This window comes from Akebia trifoliata, chromosome 3, assembly GCF_017979445.1.
Source record: "Akebia trifoliata isolate Shusen 1 chromosome 3, ASM1797944v1, whole genome shotgun sequence".
Lineage (NCBI taxonomy): Eukaryota > Viridiplantae > Streptophyta > Magnoliopsida > Ranunculales > Lardizabalaceae > Akebia > Akebia trifoliata.
The window spans coordinates 59,160,620-59,181,797 of NC_141377.1; the positions used below are offsets into that span (position 1 = coordinate 59,160,620).

Genomic DNA, 21,178 nt, shown 5'->3' on the forward strand with positions numbered 1-21,178 from the left:
TGGGCAAAGGCAGCATCAGGTGAAAATGCTCAAACTTTCCATGATATAGGTCCTAGGGTAGTACCTAGGGCAGAGATAAGATTGTTGTGATAAGCACCACTAAGAGCTTCTTTGCCCTATGAATCATTTCACCCATCTCAATCATCATGTCATCGATGCAATTCATTTGCATCGATGTCAAATACAAATAGGTCCTAGAGGATTTTCTATCAGTGTTTTAAAAATTGGATCGAATATTTGTCAAATTGGTCGTATCACAACCGTACTCTAGTTCAATTTGCCCATTGTATATTTATTAAAACTTTAATAACATATATAAATATATTTATATTCCTGAAAGGATAACACTAAAAAAACCAACGATTCATTAGCTGAATCAATTTTATTACAAATTCTGGTCGAACTGGGTCAGACCACCAGTTCGTCCGGTTTTTAAAACATTGCTTTCTATTGTGATTGGATAAGGAAAAAATAAGATCGAAACAACAAATAATAATCTATTCACTCACCCTATCTTTTAAGAGGGATAACTTTGCAAATGATTATTATAATTGTTATTATAATACCAATTAAGAAACTTGAATTTAAGCCCGATGCCAAATCAATTGACATCACTCCTAAGATGAATGAAAAAAATTTATTCGGTGATTAATTTTTAATTTGAAGTTGAACTTAACTATTTGTAGTAATTTTTCAATCTTGTTTATTTTAGTTTTTTTTTAACTATTTTATGATATTTCTGTTTTGGGTACTTTACTATTTTATTTAAATTTAGTTAACCAGGGTATTACATTTTGATTTCAATGTTAATTTCAGTTAGTTTGGAAACGAAATATTTCGATAAATGTGAAAATTAATCTATTTTCGTTATGGTAAAACAAACATTAAAACACACCCATTAAGTAATCAAAATAATATAAACTATCATATGGAGTGTGAAACTGAAGATCAACAACATTTTGCTACACATATGCTTAGTATTGAGAATCCAATGTGGAAAGAAGAATAACAATATTGCATTAACTACATATGACTTAATATGTTAAATATTAAAATGAAGAAACTATTAATTATTGCATTCATTTGTTATTATATTTTTTTATTTTTTGAATAAGTATGAATGAATAGTGATTTTCACAATAATATAGATAAAAAAGAATTGTCGATTAAACTTCTTGTCGGAACTTGTAGAAATGAAAAAAATATGATCTTTTCTCCATGCTTTGAGAGTGTCAGTAATGAAGGTGGGAACCACATTGCCTTCACTAATGATCCACTTGGAAATTGATGTAAACTAATAATTCCTCATCAAATTAACATAAGTAGTGAAACCTAATTGGAAAAAGGAGCAATGGTCTCATGGATTGATTCTTTGTGTTCATGTCAACCATTTCATTATGCGCGCAATAATCATCAATTTTATCATATTCAATGAACTAGTACTGAATGAGTTGCACGGAATATGGATAATTGCTTTTAGTGGAGGAGTACTTCATTTATTGAACCATAGTTGAGTAACTATTGTTGCCCTTTATACTAAAGGCACGTGCACCCTATGGGAGGGACTTTTTTTATATATAAATCATCCCTTATTTTTGGATGTTGACTTTGTCGCCCAATTAGGGTATGTTGATTGCACATGAAAAATAAGGTGAAAAATCAATTTCCATGGAAAATGACATTTTTCAAGTGTTTGATTGCACATGGAAATGGAATTCATTTTCCACCCCATTCAAAAAGTCCACTAAATCATGGATTTCACTTTCCCACCCATATGGGTGGGAAAATGAAATCCACCCATGTTTTCCATCATCAATTATTCCCTACCACCACCACCACCACCACTACCATTACACTAACCTTGCCGTCGTCGTCATCGCCGTCGCCGTCGGCTCCGTCTCCGACCACCTTCTCTCTCTTCTTATTTTTCTTCTTCTCCATCCCTCACCTCCTCCGCCACCACCACCACCAAGTTCTCCCCCCATTTTTCTCACTTACCTTCATCGTCGCCACCGCCACCGTCGTCGTCGTCGTCGACGCCACCACCGCCTCCACCATCGTCGTCGTAGCAGCCACCGCCTCTATCGTCACCGCCGCCGTCGTCGTCGCCGCCACCGTCGCCCTCGTCGTCGCCACATCCTCCTTCTCCTCTTCTTATTTTTTCCCATATTTTTTTCTATGATTTTATCCAAGTGAAATCAAACAATGGAATTTGATTTTCCAACCCTACCTATTTTCCACAACTAATTTTCCATGGATTTCAAATTCCATGGAAAGTGACTTTCCATGCAATCAAACATACCCTTAGTAAACTTTTTCTTTTAGTGCCCCTTCACTGTAACAAAAGTTTTAAGGTACCAAAAATACCATTTTCTCCTCACTTTTAACATACCTGAATTTTTTAATGTAGATTGCAATCCATTTTCGACAATTTATGGTGGTTAACAATGCACGGAGAATCTAGTTCGAGCCTGATTATCCCTAAACCTAATATGGGTTTTTCTATTTTAACTTGCTTCCTCGTCGTAATCGAATGAGAATGGATAAGAGACTCGTGGGATTGATGTGAGGGTGTAGGAATGGCCATATTTCTAGGAGCGAACTTCAGGCAAATATGAAGCGCATAGATACAAGTTATGTATATTCTAATAATTTTGAAGAATTTGATAAATTTTTTGGTTTATATAAAAAATTTCAAGAGGATATATCCAATGTCAAGCTCGAAAAATTGAAATTCTTGAGGTCAACGTTTCCAATTGTCAAGGTGAAAGATTTAGATTTTTATTTTTTATTTTTTTCCATTTTTTGAGCCCTGACACTAGATTGATCTTTTTCAACTACCTAAAATGTATATATCCTAGTGGTGAGATTGACACTTGGTTCAAATGTTATGACTAAATCTTTAACATAATGAGTATGTCACTTTCTATTAGTTATTTATTCTCACAAATTGTCCAAATAGATTGAAATTTTCATTACGTTCATCATTCATGGTCACACATTATCAGAATGGATTGTAATCCCCATTAAAAAACTCAAGTATGTTAAAAGAAGATAAAGAAGGGAATTTTTTGCTCTTTAAAACTTTTTGTTAAGGTGAGAGGCCCAAAAGTAAGGGGAATTTTGAAAGAAGTGCCTCTTGCAAGGTGAAGTAAGTAACTTTCCCCTTATATTACTTCTACCAACTATTTTTATCACACAACAGTTAATAAATTCATACCAACAATATATAAATACATAAAGAAGGGGAGGGGAGGAGAGGGTTTAGCATAACAAAAGAAGAAAGAATAGAATGAAAAAGAGAGCAATTGCTTTTTCATAGGAATCTTGTAGAAAGGTCTCTCTATAAAAAATTAGGAAAGGATTTTATCACTCTCATTAACACAGAAACTTTGAAACCAATCTCAAATGACTAATTCTTAGCTCTACCCCTATCTTTTTCAAAGAGTTTTGGTTAAATATATTCTTATTTTTATGTAGATTTTTTCAACCGAATCATGAGTTGTCTAGTTGACTCAAGTTGATGGACATTAGTGATTTTAGTCTAAAAACTATGGTGTTATCTTTAGTTTCACAATTATTCTTTTCATCATCCATTATTTCCTTTCATAGTGAGATCCATAATATTAGCTGGTCTTTGAGATCGTCGTAGATTCATATATTTCCCAGATCCTATCATGTTTGCCTGAGACAATTTTTTTTTCTTGTAGCTATTGTGTATGGTCATCATTTTATGGGCCTACCTTCCATGGTCCATGTGATAAGATGACCTCACCAACCAGGGGTGGATTTACAGTGGGGGCAATGGAGGCAGTTGCCCCCACAAGACTTTTTAAAACCATAAGGAGTAATTAGTAATTTACAATGAAAAATTAATTTTCTACGAATTTGCCCCCACAAAAGTTTCTAAAATCTCTTATTGCCTCACCCGAATATTAAAAACCTTAAGAGGTTATTAATAATTTAAAATAATTTCTTAAGAGTTCGCCCACACAAAAATGTCTATGATTTAAAAGGACTTTTGAATAATTTAAAATTTTTTGAAGAGAGCTTTCCTCGGCAGACCTATAGGTTGCAATTTTATTACAAAAATCCCTTACTTTATCAAGTTTGTTAGTGAACAAACCATCCTTTATTAATTAGGCTAGCATGATTAATTTAGAAGATTTCAAATCTTATTAAGGTCGTTGGGCCTATATGGATTATCAAATTTGCAATCCAACCCCATAATCTTCTAGATTTCCTGAAAAACATTGATTCTAAAAGACAAAAAATAATAATAATAATAATTGAGTCTAATCAAATGTGTTAAAAATACATGGTTATTGAACTCCCAAATTTAAACTAAAATACAACAGTAAAAATTAACATTTTTTTGTTCAAAGTTTTCAAACAAAATTTCTTTATAACCCTGTGGCACTAGATCATACATGGTTACTCCACTCCACGGTATGTCATTAACACATAGCATTTATACAAAATGTTCATATTGGTTCCACAAAAAAATCAATCACTAATCTATATGCATAAGTTTTCACAATTGTTTTTGACGAGTTCTTATATTTTGATCACAAGTCAATGGTAACCAAACCTTGGAGTGGGGATCCATGTCATTACATTATTGCATATACATATGGTAGAAGTTGGTTTTGGTAGATTTTATCAAATAAAATTTAAATTATTAATAAGTTCTTAATTACCCCCCTTCCCCCCCACATAGACAAAATCCCAGCTCCACCCATGTCACCAACAACATTTTTTTTTCTACCTTTCTTAGTACTTAAGCAACAAAGGATTAAAGCAAATAAAAATAAATTAAAAAAAAAAAAAAAAAAAGGAGAGAGAGAGCCAATAAACTGGTTACAATGAAGACACCACTACGATTGCAAGGAAGTTCTAATAACCAACTACGATTTCAATTCTTCATAACAACTCCAACCATCCAGAAACACCTTAAAATCACTATTAATTGTTTTATATTTGAAGTAGAGAGAGAATATTTAAAGCTCCTCCACCATTATCACTATTCATCTTTTTCAATAAACCCTATTAGATCCCATATTTTTTTGTAAATGTCAATTTTAGCCTCTTCTTTTCATGTAACATGGTTTAAATGCCACTTTTATCCCTTACAAGTATTAAAGTATTTTTATTTAATATTTTAAAAGTAAATTAAAATAAGACTGACAAAAGACGTCCTGATGGTTTGTGTTGTTAGATCGCGTTCGATCTAACAACTGAGATCTAATTATGTGCTTTACGTGAATAACTTATTCATTTTTACAACGCCCTCCATAAGCTCTTTGTTATTTAGTGCCACCTCCCTCACATCATTTTAAACGAAAAACATGAAGAAAAAAAATCTGCAACCCTAAATCTCCTCTCAGTTGTTTCATTTTCTCTCAAAACCTTAACTTTACTGTATAAGTTCTCAATCTCTCACTGAGAAGAAGACAAAGTTCGCTGGTTATCTCAATTGCGAACCATTAAAATCGAAGTATAATAAGTAAAAATTGGGGTGCAATAAGTTAAAGTCAGGGTGCCAATAGCAATTCTCTCTTTCTCTTAATTGCTCTCTCTTAATTGGAGTTTAATAAGTAAAAAATTGGAGTGCCAATAGCAATACTTACATTTTTTAATTTTTAAATGTAGTTAAGTAAAGAATAGTGATTTGAAGGTGCAACAAATGAATAACTTGCATGTGCTTAGCGCCACATAAGCCACTATGGTTAAAATAAGATGACTGAAATACCCTTATCTTCAACTTAAGAGTTTTATATAATAAAATAAAAAAACAATTGAAATTACTAAAATACCCTCATTTTTTACTCATAGCTAAAAAGAAACTTTATTTTTCCTCACAATTTTTTTTCCTCCCAAACCAACCACTTATTAGCTCTTCAACAGCGATGTATGCTATTTAGTTTTCCTTCCAAAAACCAAATATCTTTCAAATTCTTCAAAATGTATAGTAATTCATTTTCAATCTTTCTACAATCCCTAAATGGTTACAGTGAAAATCTAAAATATTTTTATCTAAGATTCAATGATTATTTACTTTCTCAAAAATTATAATTTAAATTACAAAAATAGTCTAATAATTTAAATTACTAAAATACCCACATGATCATCTTACAACTAAAAAACCTTATTTTTCCTCAAGAAATCAGGATTTTTTTCCTCCGAAACCATCCACCTATTAGCTCTTCAACCCGATGTATACTCTTCTTAATCTAACAAATGTATTGAAGACTACATCATTTTCAACCTACTTTTATAATTGTTTCTAGAAAATCCTTGATTTTTATATTCAAAAAATCGTATTTGGTTTTTCTTCCAAAAATCAATCATCTTTCAAATTCTTTGAAATTTATAGTAAATTATTTACAATCTTATTCACAGTCCTTCATTTTCATTTTAACTTAAACAACATTTATAGAAAATCCTAATGTTTCTATCAAAGATTCCATGATTATCTACTTTCCCCAAAATAGGGTTGAAGTACAGAACCTTAATGGTGAAGATGTTGGTTTTGGGGATAAAGATTTGGGTGTTGAAGAAGATTAGATTTGAGAAAAGAAAAGAAAGTCTTGGTGGCTGACGATGAGGGTATTCCTGGTATTTCAATTTGAAAATGTTAAGTACGAATTTTTGGGTATTATCTTTATTATCCTTTAACTAACATTTAAATTACAACACAAAAAAAAAAAAAATTCCTTATGTAGTTTCTTAAAAAGCAAAAGACTTAGACCTATGCCTCATAATGTTTTATGAGGTAACAATGTACATCATTTTTTTGATGTGCACCCATTCCCCCATGACTCCATCTAATAACCATGTTTCTTTCACACATCCCATCTAATAAGAACAACAACAATAAGAGCATCTCCAAAGCAGCACCCTCTACCCATACTTATAAATGAGTCTTATAGGTATTGTAGGTGGCAATTATGGGTATCCATATGATATACACTCAAACTGTGTTACCCATAAATTGTTTATAATTTTTTTAATTCAATTCAGATTAAATTTTTTTTTTTTTTTTGAAATTGACTTATTTTCAACATAATTGTCTGAATGTTTTTCTTCTAAAATAATAATAATAATAATGGGTAACCAAGTGGGAGTACTTTTTTTGTATTGAAAATGTCTAAGACCCAAAAAATGATAAGGGATGTGTCTTGGGTTGGAGACACAATTTTTGTTGGACTCCATTACCCAAAACAACAGTTGGGACGAGGGATGGGCATTGGGTTGATAAAAGGGTTTTATCTCGCGGCCTTGTTGTTGTGTACTGCAACATTAGGCCTAGTTTTGCTGGAATTAGTATTGGGCCTGGAAGTAAGCTATGACATTCAGTAAAGTCCAAAATTTCAATGGGACCATTGAAACATGGGCGGGCCCATTCATCAACCTATCATTCTGATTGGTATCAAATTGAACACCCCGAAGTACACGATCCTCCATTATACCCTTGTCTACAAATAAGGTTAAAGTTAGGGTTAGGGTTTTTCCTCTTCTGCGTCTCCCTTCTTACGCCGATCCCTTTGAACGAGAGAACAATTTAGGGTTTCGAGGCGAAGATGAAGACCATTTTAGCATCGGAGACGATGGACATCCCTGATGAGGTGAAGATCAAGATCAAGGCGAAGATGATCGAAGTGGAGGGACCAAGAGGGAAGCTTATCAGGAACTTCAAGCATCTCAACTTGGATTTTCAACTCATCAAGAACCCTGAAACAGGGAAGAAGCAACTTAAGGTTGATGCTTGGTTCGGATCAAGGAAGACTACAGCTGCGATCCGTACTGCTCTTAGCCATGTTGATAACCTCATCACTGGTGTCACCAAGGGTTACAGATATAAGATGAGATTCGTCTACGCTCACTTCCCAATCAACGCTAGCATCAGCAACACCGGAAAGAGCATCGAGATCCGTAACTTTCTTGGTGAGAAGAAGGTATAAATATTTATATTTCTGTGATCAGATCGTGCTTTGTTCTCTTTCGATAGTTGTCTGTTTTGCTGAATAATGAGATTCCTTTTAGGTTAAATGAGATTTTATTGTAGATCTGTAGACATATATTAGATCAAATTTTGCTATCTGTGAAAGAAAGTTGTGTGTTAATTGTTCTAAAATGGTGATTGTATTGGGATTTTAGAAATATACGGTAGTAGAAATGCAATGGGTTCTTTATGTTTTTTTGTCTACTTTATAAAAGAGCACCATTGCTAGATGTGCAGTAGAAATGTTTTGTTCATTAAAAAACAGTAGTAGTGATTTCTTTTGGGAAAGTGACTTCAAAGGTATGTATTAAATTCTTCTTACAGCAAGCTCTGTTTGTGAAGATGCCAAAGAGTTAGGCTGATAGGGAAATCTTGAATTATCAAGTTCTCAGGATTCTGTGATAGTCGTGTAGTGGTAAATATTCCCACCTTCTTGATGATGGATTTACTTTGATCCGAAGTTTATGATTTTTTTTTAATTAGGTGCGGAAGGTTGATATGCTTGATGGTGTAACCATTCTCCGGTCTGAGAAGGTCAAGGATGAGCTTGTATTGGATGGGAATGATGTTGAACTTGTCTCCCGGTCGGCTGCTTTGATAAACCAGGTAACCCTTTCTTAGTACACTCTCATTCACTATATCTCATGCTTTGTATGTATTTATGAATATGTTGATGTTGCCTGTTATCTTGTTTCATGGGGACCAGAAATGCCATGTCAAGAACAAAGATATTCGGAAGTTTCTTGATGGTATCTACGTGAGTGAGAAGGGAACTATAGCTACTGAAGAGTGAAAAGGTAAGAAAGATTGATATGGGCTCTACTGCATTTCGATCAAAAAGTTTCTTTCTTAGTTTATTATGGTTATCTCCCTAGTTTATGTGGACTTTCCTTTCACAGATAGAATTTGAGTTTAAAATGTGGTATCCATAGGGATATTATGATGTATTGTGCCGGTTGTTACCATCAAACTCTTGTTTCTTAATCATTTTTGTTTGTTTTGGTAGTACTAGTCAGTTTAACTTTTTGGTGTGCTTTATGAAATATATAAAAGTCTCCTCTGTTGATTCTTGAGTTTGAAATAGGGATTTGATCTTTTTCGCCCATTACTAAGTGGGCAATCTTTTAGCCTGATTGTGCTTTGGTTGATGATATGTCGTTAAATAATAGTTGATCACGTGTGTAATTTCCCAAGCCCCACTAAAATGCAAACCCAATAGAATCAGTTTCCTGCTCTGAATTAGACCTTGAATGTTAATGAGACATTCATAATAGGTTGGGCTTAGACCTATTTATTTTATCCCAGGATTGGCTTGTAAACTATTTTAACATGGTTATGGCTAATCTTCTTTGTGGAATGTATCTGAAGTTCGAACATATTTTGGTAGCCTCTCATTTACTTGGTTATTTTATGGTTTTCTGGGTCCATTAACATGGTTGTTTTGCAGCAGTTATACACTGAAAATCGGTCTGATTATTGTAATTTTAGCCATTGGCTTCAAGTGTGTTGGAGTTGGACCACCCAACACACTTAGGGTGTGTTAGGAGAAGCTAGTTCACTGTGGGAGTTGGGACATCTGAGAGTTCAACCATGACAAGTTAAAACTGTTGAAAGTTGATAATGAGAGTTAATAGTGACTCAAAGTGTTTGTTTGCTTATGAGTATTCTTTTCTCTCTAGAGATATCTAGGAAAAGGGTTTATCAATTTTGGTAAAAATAAAATGAAGGTTTCAAAAGATAATGCTGAATTCAACAAGATAACCCCTGGAAGGTGTTTTTATACGTCATTTTTTTCCTTCAAATTTCGGAAATAGACAACTATGTTTTATAAAGTTCGGAAAAAATTGAGGACTTAAAATATAGAAAGGGATATAGGGTTATATATTGAGATTTAGGGTTCTGCTTAATGATCAAGGGGAAAACGATCAGAGTAGGAGAGAGAACCTGGTGGAATTGCTCAGACGTAGGGGTGACAATTACTCTTAACCAAAAAGAAAAAGAAGAAAGCTAGTAAGTTCAAAAAAAAAAATAGAATATAAGAAGAAAAAGAGAGTATTTCAAATCATTATAAATAATTATAAACAAATTTATTAATTTAGTTATAATTTCTTATATTAAAGATACAAATTAATGATTTTATTAAAAAAATAAAAATAAAAATTTATCTTGATAAAAAGTAATAATTTTTTAAAAGTGTAACTCGAGAATTTTATATTGCAGGCATTCATTTTGAAATTAAAAAAAATTACCGTAAATCATTTTTGGCACCCGTGAACTTAACAGCATTAGTTTGCCTACCCATTAACCTAGGAGCAATTTTCATCCAAAAGTTAAGAAATTTCGAATTGTTTGACATTTTATGTTAGTCTGACGAAAGTTGCCTACCCATTAACCTAGGAGCAATTTTCATCCAAAAGTTAAGACATTTCGAATCATTTGATATTTTATGTTAGTCAGACGAGAGTGGGCGAGAAAATTCACCCAATTTCTGGAGGCACAGAACTGTTCCCTACCACCGATGATTTACACCTACTTTGAAGCTTCACCTCATTATCACACTAGAAGAGTGGGATTACTCGGGATGATATTTTGAAAATATATTCCCTGTTAGTAAATCTCAGGCTGTGTCAACAGAGATTTATTTTTAATTAAAATAATTATAATTATAGTTTTATACTTTGAATATATATATATATATATAGGGGGGCAGTTCAAGGGTCATATGAAAAAACAATGATTTTTCAAAATATGGGTTAGAGGTTTTGGATTGAGCTGATTTTTTGTAAGGATGGTCATTATGATGAGAAGATCATCCTCACAAAAAATCAGCTCAATCAGAAACTTCTAAATCCATCAAAAGTGATTTACAAATTATTGACAAAATTTAATAAAAAATCGACAATCCACATTCTAAATCACTTTTAATGGGGTTAGAAGTTTCAGATTTGACTGATTTTTTTTTTTTTTTTTTGGATGATCTTCCCATCATAAAGATCATCTTCACAAAAAATCAGCTCAATCCAAAATTTCTAACCCATATTTTAAAAATTTGTAAATGTTATTTACATATGTTTTCTCATATGTCCCTTGAACCTGACCCATATATATTTATTTATATTATATTTAAGCATATAGTATTTGTTGAATATAAATCTCTTGATAAATAATTGTAAACTTAGTTTATGGTTCGTGTTAGAGAGGGTGAAGATTTAGAAATGTAAAGGTTGAAGTTGAGGGTGCTGAACATTTCCCTATATATATATATATATATATATATATATGAATTGAATTAAAATTCATTGAGCCATTTTCCCTTTTAGTAACTTCCTATATAACATTTTAGACTTATTTAATGGAACTCCTCCAAATAATTAACCAGAGGAACCTAATAATAGGAGACAAGAAATTGAAATTCTATAAAAAGATCATTCTTTTTTTACTTCTGAGGTTTTGAGGAGATTGAATCGAAAGGTTAAAGACAGGGTGCAAAATGTAAAAATAATTTAACACCTATAATCACATTAGTTAGATTTTAAGAATGAGCCGTTTGTACGACACATGACTTTCTACAGTTATAGTCATAAATTTCTTTGATTTCTTTGATTTAAATAATAATAATAAAAAAGACACAAAAATTTCTCTTGAGTTTATAACCAATTAAATCAGTGAATTGATGAATAAGTCGTGTTGGAATGACCTTAGAAGGGAACACATAGGGGATATCTTGACGTGGTGATACATGAAACTTGGAGAAAACACATTTACGGAAATGCGCGTGCCACCATGTCAAGGCATGTGTCTCTCACTAAGATCATTCCATCATTAATCTTGATGAATTAATTGTAGAACATGGTAACATTTTTACCCTTCACTTTTAAAATCTTATTTTCTCAACGTTCAAACATCAAAAAGAAGATAGGGTTTTTAGAGAAATGAAGATGATGGGCTTTGGTAAGAAATCCCAAAACACATTTTGTTGAAGTCCTAATATTTAACACATTTTTTTTTTATGAATTCAACCTCTACCAAATAATTAGGAAATCCGAACTTTGTCTGCAACACTACCATCAACACCGTGTTTACAAAGAATCATCAATTTTCCTAGGGGAAAAACACGCAAATCTCAAGGAGAAACATCTATGGTTCTGTGCTCACCATGAATGCAGTGAAGTATGGAAGGCATTATTGTAGGAAGTCAGTTTAGCATTTTTCCTTTAATAAGATTACAAAAATATCATTTTTTATGTTATTTATAAAATTCCCTTAATAATAATTTAAGATTTAAAAAGAGAGCTGCTATTGGCACTCCAACTTTGACTTACTACACCCCAATTTCATAAATTATTTATCACACCCCTGTTAAAGATTAAAGCACACCATTCAAACATAAAAAATGTTGGCTCAAATTATTATCTCAACATTACAAAACATTATAACACTTATTCAAACAATCAAATACAACACTTATTCAAACAATTTCAGTTGTTTACTATTACTATTTGGCTCACCTAAACTCTAAACCAAAAAAAATTAAAATTCTAGAAAAAAATGAGAGAGAACTTCTATTTCACCCCAACTTTTAATTAGTCTCAATCATTGACTTATTTTCTTTATTTTTGAATGGGGTGTAATAAGTAATGTTGGGGTGTCAATAGCAACTCTCTTAAAAAACATACCTTTCATAATAAGAAAAACACTTTCCTTACTCAAGGAAAATTTTCGGTCTAAATCACATTCTGAATGCTGCATGTTGTAAAAGAAGAAATTTATAAAAATAATTTAAAAAGAGAAAGGTTAATTTTCACCGTGGAATTTTAATTTTAAAATTAGGAGTGTTCATTTTTCAACAACTTCCATGGGAGGAAGTTAAAATTGATATTTTTTTTTTTTGAGTCATGATTTTCTTACACCCCCTCTAACATACGCCCCATATGCTCCCTGACGTGACATAAGCTAGAATCATATATCTTTTTCCTCAGGGTACACAACTACATATCCCCATAAGTATGTGCAGTTGTATATCCCAAACAAAAAGATCTATGGTTCTAGGTTCTATCTAGGGTTGTCAATGGGACGTGTTTTGGCCCGATCTGGCCTATCATGGATCGGGTTTGGATTTTAAATGTAGGCCCATTGGGTGGCCCATCATGCTATACTATATATATATATATTAATAAGGGAAATGTTCAGCAACAAACATTTTGGCAAAATATTTTTCAAAATATGGGTTAGAGGTTTTGGAATGGGCTGATTTTTGGTGATGATGATCTCTACGGTGAGGAGATCATCATCACTAAAAATCAGCCCATTCCAAAACTTATAGCCCCATCAAAAATGGTTTACAAAAATGGACGGTCCACAGTTTTTCAACTTGTAAATTGGGGCTAGAAGTTTTGGAATGGGCTGATTTTTGGTGAGGATGATTTCCTCACTGTAGAGATCATCCTCACCAAAAATCAGCCCATTTCAAAACCTCTAACCCATGTTTTGAAAAATATTTTGCCAAAATGTTTGTCAAAATGTTTGTTGTTGAACGGGACCCTATTAATAATGGTGCCCATAAAATATTATTTTGATTAATTTATTGTTATTAGGTATGCTCTTAATACAATAAGAAAAGTTTAAAACAGAATTGGCCCGAACCGACCCACAAATGGCCTGAATATAGGTGGATCGCACTTGGACTAGGATTTTATTTCTTAAACTTGGCTTGATATTTAAATGGGTAGGGTTCTAGCCAAGTTTTCAGCCTTAAAAGGCTCGACCCATTTAAATCCCGACCCGATCCATTGACAGTCCTAGTCTAGTCCATGTCACGAAAGGGGGCATCAGAAAATCATTATTCTTTTTTTTTTTTTATCTGAATTTTCGAATGAAATTTATGGTATATTTGATTGTACATGGAAAATAGGGTGGAAAATGACATTTTTCCATGAAAATTGATTTTTTATCCCAATTAAAAAGTCCACAAAATATGAGTGGGAATGTGAAACCAACCCATATTTTTCATCCCTAAAATATCCTCTTCTACTTCCTTACCACCATTACGACCACCATAGTCACTATCACACCAATCTTATCGTCGTTACTATTGTTATCACTGTTATCACCATTTTCGGTCACCTTCTCTCTCTCTCTCACCTCTGTCGCCACCACCACCACGTTCTCCCCCCTTCTTCCTCAATTACCTCCGCTGCTACCACTATCCTGTCCTCCCTTCCCTCCCTCCCTCCCTCTCTCTCTCTTCCCAAATCTCTTTTTCTCTGCCCCAAGCGTTTCTCTTTTCTTTCATCTTCTTTCTCCTCCTCTTCCTTTTCCTCTTCTCCTTCTTCTTCTTCTTCATTTTCCTCAGATATTTTTTTCATTATTTTATCTAAGTAAAATCAAACAATGGGATTTGATTTTCCAACCTTACCTATTTTCCATTATTATTTTTTTATAGATTTCAAATTGCATGGAAAGTGACTTTCCATGCAATCAAACATACTTTAGAGTGCTGCAGTACTAAATTGCCGATATGATAATCCATATGGCCCAATTAAATTTAAGAAGAATTGAAATCTTACTAAGTTAATAGAGTTTCTATTGCCGCACCACCTTTTACTATTGGTGTGTTAGTAAGACCAATCTGGTTCTAATTATAATACATGTGCGTTTACACATGCCAGTAGGTATATTTAACAATGGAAAATTATTTAAAAAAATGGTCAAAATTAGTTAATTATAAATAAAAAAAATGTCAAATTTTAAAATGTTATCTGTAAAACCCCGAGTTTTTAATTCGTATCTCGAGAAAAAATAAAATAGTGAAATTTTGAGAAAATCTTGAAAGTGGGACTTAGAGGTAAAATTTTATGATGTTTCTGATCATTTTTAATGGAATTTGACCTTACCATTAGATTCAAAATGATCGAAAAACATGCTTTAGCCTGTAAGCACGTTCAAATGCGAGTCCGAATATAAAAGTTACAAAATCCTCGATTATTGGGTCGAACCAGGTTAAAATAGTAACTTTTTATTAGAGTAAGAATTATTAAGATTCGATTACACCATTGGGTTCGTAACAAAAAATTATTGAACATGGACTATTTATTTGTCATTTTTGGAGATCACGAAGTCGAATTATCGTCAAAAACGAAAACGACATAAAGTTTAGGGGTCATCTCAAGCTAAAAATGTAAATTTTTATTAGAGACAGAATTTGTATAAATTGACTACACCATTAGATCTGGAACGAAAAATTAGGCGAAATAGAGTATTCATTTGTCAGTTTTGGAGTCCGAATGATCAAGTTATCGTCAATCGAAATAATAGGCGAAATATCGATTTCGTCCTAAATTTTATATAAATGAACTTTTTAATATTTTTTTTATTCATTGTCTTCCCCAGCCGTTCAAAACCAGCCAACGCGTTAAAAAAACAAATTTTATTTTTTTCTTCGAATTTTAACCTCAAATCTCTCGCAAACAGCTCGCCATCGACGATCGATGCAAAAGGGAGAAATGTCCGCAGCTGTGTTCTCTACAAAACCCACCCAACCTCTTTCCATTTCACTTTCTTTTTCATCCAATATCGTCAAAAACCAGTCGTATTTAAATACAAAAATTTTGAAACTTTGACATCAAATTTCGTCTGTTTCGAGATCAAATCGTCTTCCAACGCAGAAGGGAAAAACGTTCGCAGCCTCGACATCTACAAAACTCACCCAAATTCCTTCTATTTTCTTGCATTTTTCACCCCGTATCGTCAAAAATCAGTCGTAATTTTATACGAAGATTTCGTAACTTCGACCTCGGATTTCATCCGTTCCGGGCTCAAACCGTCCTCCGCCGTAGAAGGGAGAAAGGACGACCACATTGAGATCTTCGAAATCACCATGCCGGTTTGAAAAATCAATCGCTTTGAAGTTCGATCCATCTCGATTTCCGTGCCGATTGTCTTGATTTTCACGCACCCGATTCGATTCTTTCGCCTAGAGATTGTAAGGAACTTTTAATTTCTATTAGTAATTGTAGATTGTGAAAATTGCATTTGAGATTTTATCGAAAAAAATTTGATGTATTTTCAAAATATAAAAGTCTTTTGTTATTTCAAAAATTCACGCCAGAAATTGCATGTTTAATATGTTTAATTGTATTTTTAACAAATTATACGTGGGTAGGGTATTTTAACGGGTTATTTCCATAAATTGGGTCTTGTGCACTGCTCGGACCTCGTTTTGATATAAAATTTATATTCTTTTTCAATATTATTGATAAAAATAAATTCTATAGTTGGAAAATATGATTTAATATTCATTGAACTCATATTGAGTTGATGAATATCATAAAATATATATTTTATTGAAGAGATTGAAAATTATAAAAATCAGAAAAAAAAGGGAAAAAGGGTATGAAACGGTAAAATGTCAGAGTCACACCTGAGGGGTGATGTCTGCATTTTACGTTGTTGTGTTGTGTGTAGGTTGGTAAATAGATATCCAGGAATAATGTTAATGGTTGCATGTTTATTTAAATTTCTGTTAGCGCTATGGGCTATTTATTTTTCCGTTATGTTATTTATTTTAGGTCGGGTGGCTACACTTGCATGGTAGGAAACTAGATATCCATTCTCAACCTTGTATTGTTAATTTCTCTTTTGTTTTCAAATGAAAGTAATATATATATATGTAGCTATTTTGTGAGCTGTTAAAGAGTCTGTGAATGCCTGAAGGGATAGTGCGTCATATCATCCGGAGTGGTGTACTATCATGGGATGTACGGTAGGGACTACCAAGCTTATACGTGGTATGGGACGCGTATGAGAGTAGAGTCACAACTGAAATCTGGGATATTCCTCTCTATATTTACCAGTGAACTTGTAATGTAAAGGTGGTCGTATACGAATGGTTTATATATTTGGGAATCACATCTACGCCTGATAGGCATAGACGAAGATGATTAGTCAGTGATCACTAACAATATATAGTAGTCGAACGTTCTGACATATCGAAAAGAGACGCATTGCTTACGGTCACATCAAACGGCCAACCTGAGCCGGATAAATAGTCAACCAAACGTAGTAAGTGCAGCGACCGACCACAAAATCAAGAACTAAAAGCCAGAGAAGAATTGTAGCATCATGTCCCGATTAGGAGCGATCCAGTCGTGAATCCCAACTCTCTAATTCCAATACTCCACCATAGTATATTATGTATCTGTTGCCTTACTTTGATATATAAAATGAAATGCATGTTTAATGTTTCCATTTGATCAATTAGATTTGTATATAAAGAAAATGCTATAGTGAGTACTGTTGATTGATGTAATGTCAGTTTTAAAATGTTTAGTTGCTCATCCCTTACTATATGTACCAGTTAATCGTAGTTTATTCTATAAAATTTTATATATTTTAAAATGATTCAATATGTTTATTCGTTCATGTTAGGAGGGGGTTATTAGCAGAAATTGTTTGTTTCCTCACTGGGTAACCATTGTTACTCACCCTTTCCGTCTCCATTTTTTTTAGTTTCAGATCTGGAGCTTGGCGAAGTAGGTGTAGAACACGAGTGAGGACTATTTGGTAGGTCAGATAGACGATCAAAGTCCGTTACCTGGTGAGTACTGAGGCTATACTCCCCTAGTGGTGTCAGTTCATCCAAGTAGTCTTATTGATTTTGTCCTAAGCGTTAGGACTTTTGTTAGAGTGATGAGTTTTATATAATCCTATATATTAATTCCTTCTTCCGCACTCTGATCTATCGTACGTTATTAGATGTATATAGGCTTCCGCTAGTTATTATATTATGTATGTATATGCAGGATTGTATGTCGTTTTATCAGGTGCAGGTTGAACGTCTTGAAATGCTAACATAAACAGAGGAGATCATGCCGAAATTTCGAGGTGCCACCTAGTACCTCGAGATCTGACATAAGGATTTGTGTTAGCGTTTGGCGAGGCGCCACATTATCAATAGCAACTTAAATCTATAGTGACAAAGTCGCAGTTCAGGAATAATTTAGCAAGAGAAAACTTTGAAAAAAGTCAACAAAAAATCAATAAAATTTGAAAAATACCAGGTAAACTAAAAGATAAAAATAATTTATTGAGTATAGAAAAAAAATATTTCATATATAAAATGATAAAATAACACTTAAAAATGCTAAAAATAAAAAATTATTTGTAATGTTTATAAAAATCATTGATTAAATCTCGAATAATTGTGATTATTTGCAAAACTAAAGATTTTTGGATAAAAAATTGTGATTTAATCAATAATTATTAAAATTGTGATTTTTTCAAGAAATCTCATATTTTTTTCTTGGACTATCTAGCGTTTTAGTTGTTGGTTTATGACCCTAACTTAAGGTTTTTTGGGGTATCATGTAGGTGTGGGGGGGCCGAAGGGGTATCCGTACGACCTTTGGGGGGTATTTTCGTAATTAAAAATATAGGTTTTGCCCTATGATGCCATATATATTCCAAGTTCAGAAATGTAAAAGCAATATTATATTTTCTCAGTTTTGATCAATAAAGAATTATTCATTGCCACCTGTGGACATATGCAATTTTGTCAAACGAAGTAAATCTGTTGTGTTCTTTATTTTCTCTATTTAATCTTCGTAGTTTATCAATCTTGATCGGTCGAAAGGAGTTTTTTTTGCTACATTAGTAACTCGTTGGACAACCCAACATTTTATGTTCTTTTTTATGAATTTGAATGATGAAAATAATCACTAAAGACCTTAATAGTAGGGATATTTTCGATAGAGAAATCCTTTCCTTACTAACATAGTAAGATTTTGAGCCTTACCAAGGGTTGTTTTGCTCGAAGGGATTACCAGATCAGAGATCCAACATCACAACCCTCCAAGTTTCATAAAAACAAACTAAATAATAATAATAATAATAATAATAACAAATAAATAAATAAAATAATTCAATAAACAATTTCTTTTGAACTAGATCCAAGGTTTTGAAAATGGACGGTTATTGAAGTTCCACGTAACTCTCAAATTTAAAAATGAAATTCAACAGTGAGAAATAACTTCTTTATTTTATTCAAAATTCATCCATCCTCAACAACCCTAAGGCATCGAATCATGTTTTTGGATGCCGAGAGGTGGGCACAAGGACCCTTAGTAAGGCTAGGTAGACTCTTTTCGATATTTTAGAGTAAAATACAATGTAAAACACTCAAACTAAAATGCATGACAGTTTAAGTGACCAGAATGCGGAACGGGAATGCGAAAGTGCCAAGTTCAAAAATAAAAATAAAGGTGTAGAGCCCCTCCAAAGCGTTATGTATTAAATTAGCATTTTCTTTAATTAATCCATTACTACATAATTTCTCTCGCAAAAAACTCTTCTTTTACAATGTAGAATCAATAATTTTCAATAAAATAAACACAATTTAATAAATAAAAAAATTCTATATATGGCTTACTATGGTCCATAGTTGTTATATTTTCACATGCTCTACATCCATTACTTGATTACATTTTCTTGTATTATTCATATAACTTGACTATGTCACTATTGTTACTGTGCTACTCACCACCCCTAATTAGTTCCGATAAAATAATCTTTGATCAATATAATTAGAGAGATTTATCTGGGAGTCCTATCTATTGCAATTTCATTACAAAAACTCCCTTATTTTATCAAGTTTATTACCTGAACAAACCGTACTTTATGAATCATACTAGCATGATTAACTTAATAAGATTTCAAATCTTATTAAGGGTGGTTTGGCCTGCATGGATTATGAAATTGCAATCCAACACCATAGTATCTATAGATTCCATGGAAAAATCAAATCCAAAAGAACAAAATTAGAAAAAAAGAGTTGTTTTTTTTTAAAAAAAAACTTAATCGAAGGTGTTGAAAATAGATGGCTACGTAACTCCCAAATTTAAAACAAAATTCAACAGTGAAATTAATTCTTTTTTTTTTTTTTTCGATTTTTTTCTAGGGTTCTTAGAATTTTGTCCTTTAATATTCCTGTAGCATCAGATCATGTTTTTGAATGCCACAAATTGATGTGGTTAGGATCCACTCCATGGAATGTTAAGTAACTAATTAACTGTATTAATTTGAAATGTATGACGTGGATCCTCACTCCAAGGTTTGTTGGGTAACTAATTAGACAAAGTAAGGTTAGGTGGGTAACAAACTTCATAAAGTAAGGTTTTGTTAAAAAATTCCAAGGAAGTTTTTGTAATAAAAATGCAATAACTAGGTCCATTGGGTAAATCTTTCTTATAATTATTAGTAATTAAATAATCAATATATATTTCAATGATTGAAATTTTTTCTATTTTGAAGGATTAAAATTAATTCTATAATTATAATAATATTTTATTTTTTAATCATTACAATATTGTTATCTGTAGTTGTAATACTCAATCATAATTCGTTATAATATTTATTTTTGAGGACATACATTACTAATAGATATTTAAGAAAAAAAAATACTTAATATGATGAATGCAAGTGATTTTGGTACAGAGTTGATGTGGCAAGGGCATAAATCCGCACATCTTTTTCTTGTATATCCGGATGAAAATTATCTATGGTTCTGTGTCCTTGTCACAGCAGCCGCGTACTAAAACGGTGTGCATTCATCACTATTGTAATATGATATAAGAAATGAGATTATTTATGTGAGCAAGTTTCAATATTTTGAGAACAGGGACTGGACAAGGATTCGCTCTAAAAGTGCCAAAGCGAGGTTTGATAATGGGAAGAAAACCCTAACAAAAGGTTTGGGGTCACTAAGGGGACACTCCCAACGTTTTAATTCATTTAAAAGAAGTTCGTGTTTTTTTTTTCTTTTCCTAAAATATATAATGAAATATTTGACCAGAGTTACTATTGCATCGCCAACTTCTACTAACGCCACACCAATCATGTGCAATTCTTTAGATAGGAATTAGTGTGGCATTAGTAAAAATTGGTGTGCAAAAGTATACATATATACATATAAGGTAGCGTTCAATGGCAAAACATTTTTCAAAACATAAGTAAGAGGTTTTGGAATGGGCTGATTTTTGGTGAGGATGATCTTTACGGTGAGGAGATCATCATCACCAAAAATCAGCCCATTTCAAAACTTTAACCCATGTTTACAAGCTGAAAAATCGTGGACCGTCCATTTTTTATAAACTGTTTTTGATGGAATTAAAAGTTTTG

The 21,178-nt window shown here is 32.6% G+C and overlaps 1 protein-coding gene across 1 annotated transcript; it reads left to right on the forward strand.

Moving 5' to 3' along the window:
* The first annotated feature begins 7,464 nt into the window (after window positions 1-7,464).
* On the forward strand, window positions 7,465-9,086 carry LOC147408440 (large ribosomal subunit protein uL6z/uL6y-like). The gene is made up of 3 exons (XM_086437462.1): window positions 7,465-7,958; window positions 8,489-8,611; window positions 8,712-9,086. Exons 1-3 carry the CDS (start codon window positions 7,584-7,586, stop codon window positions 8,796-8,798), a joined length of 585 nt encoding a protein of 194 aa, XP_086293588.1. The 5' UTR covers window positions 7,465-7,583; the 3' UTR covers window positions 8,799-9,086.
* The last annotated feature ends 12,092 nt before the right edge of the window (window positions 9,087-21,178 follow it).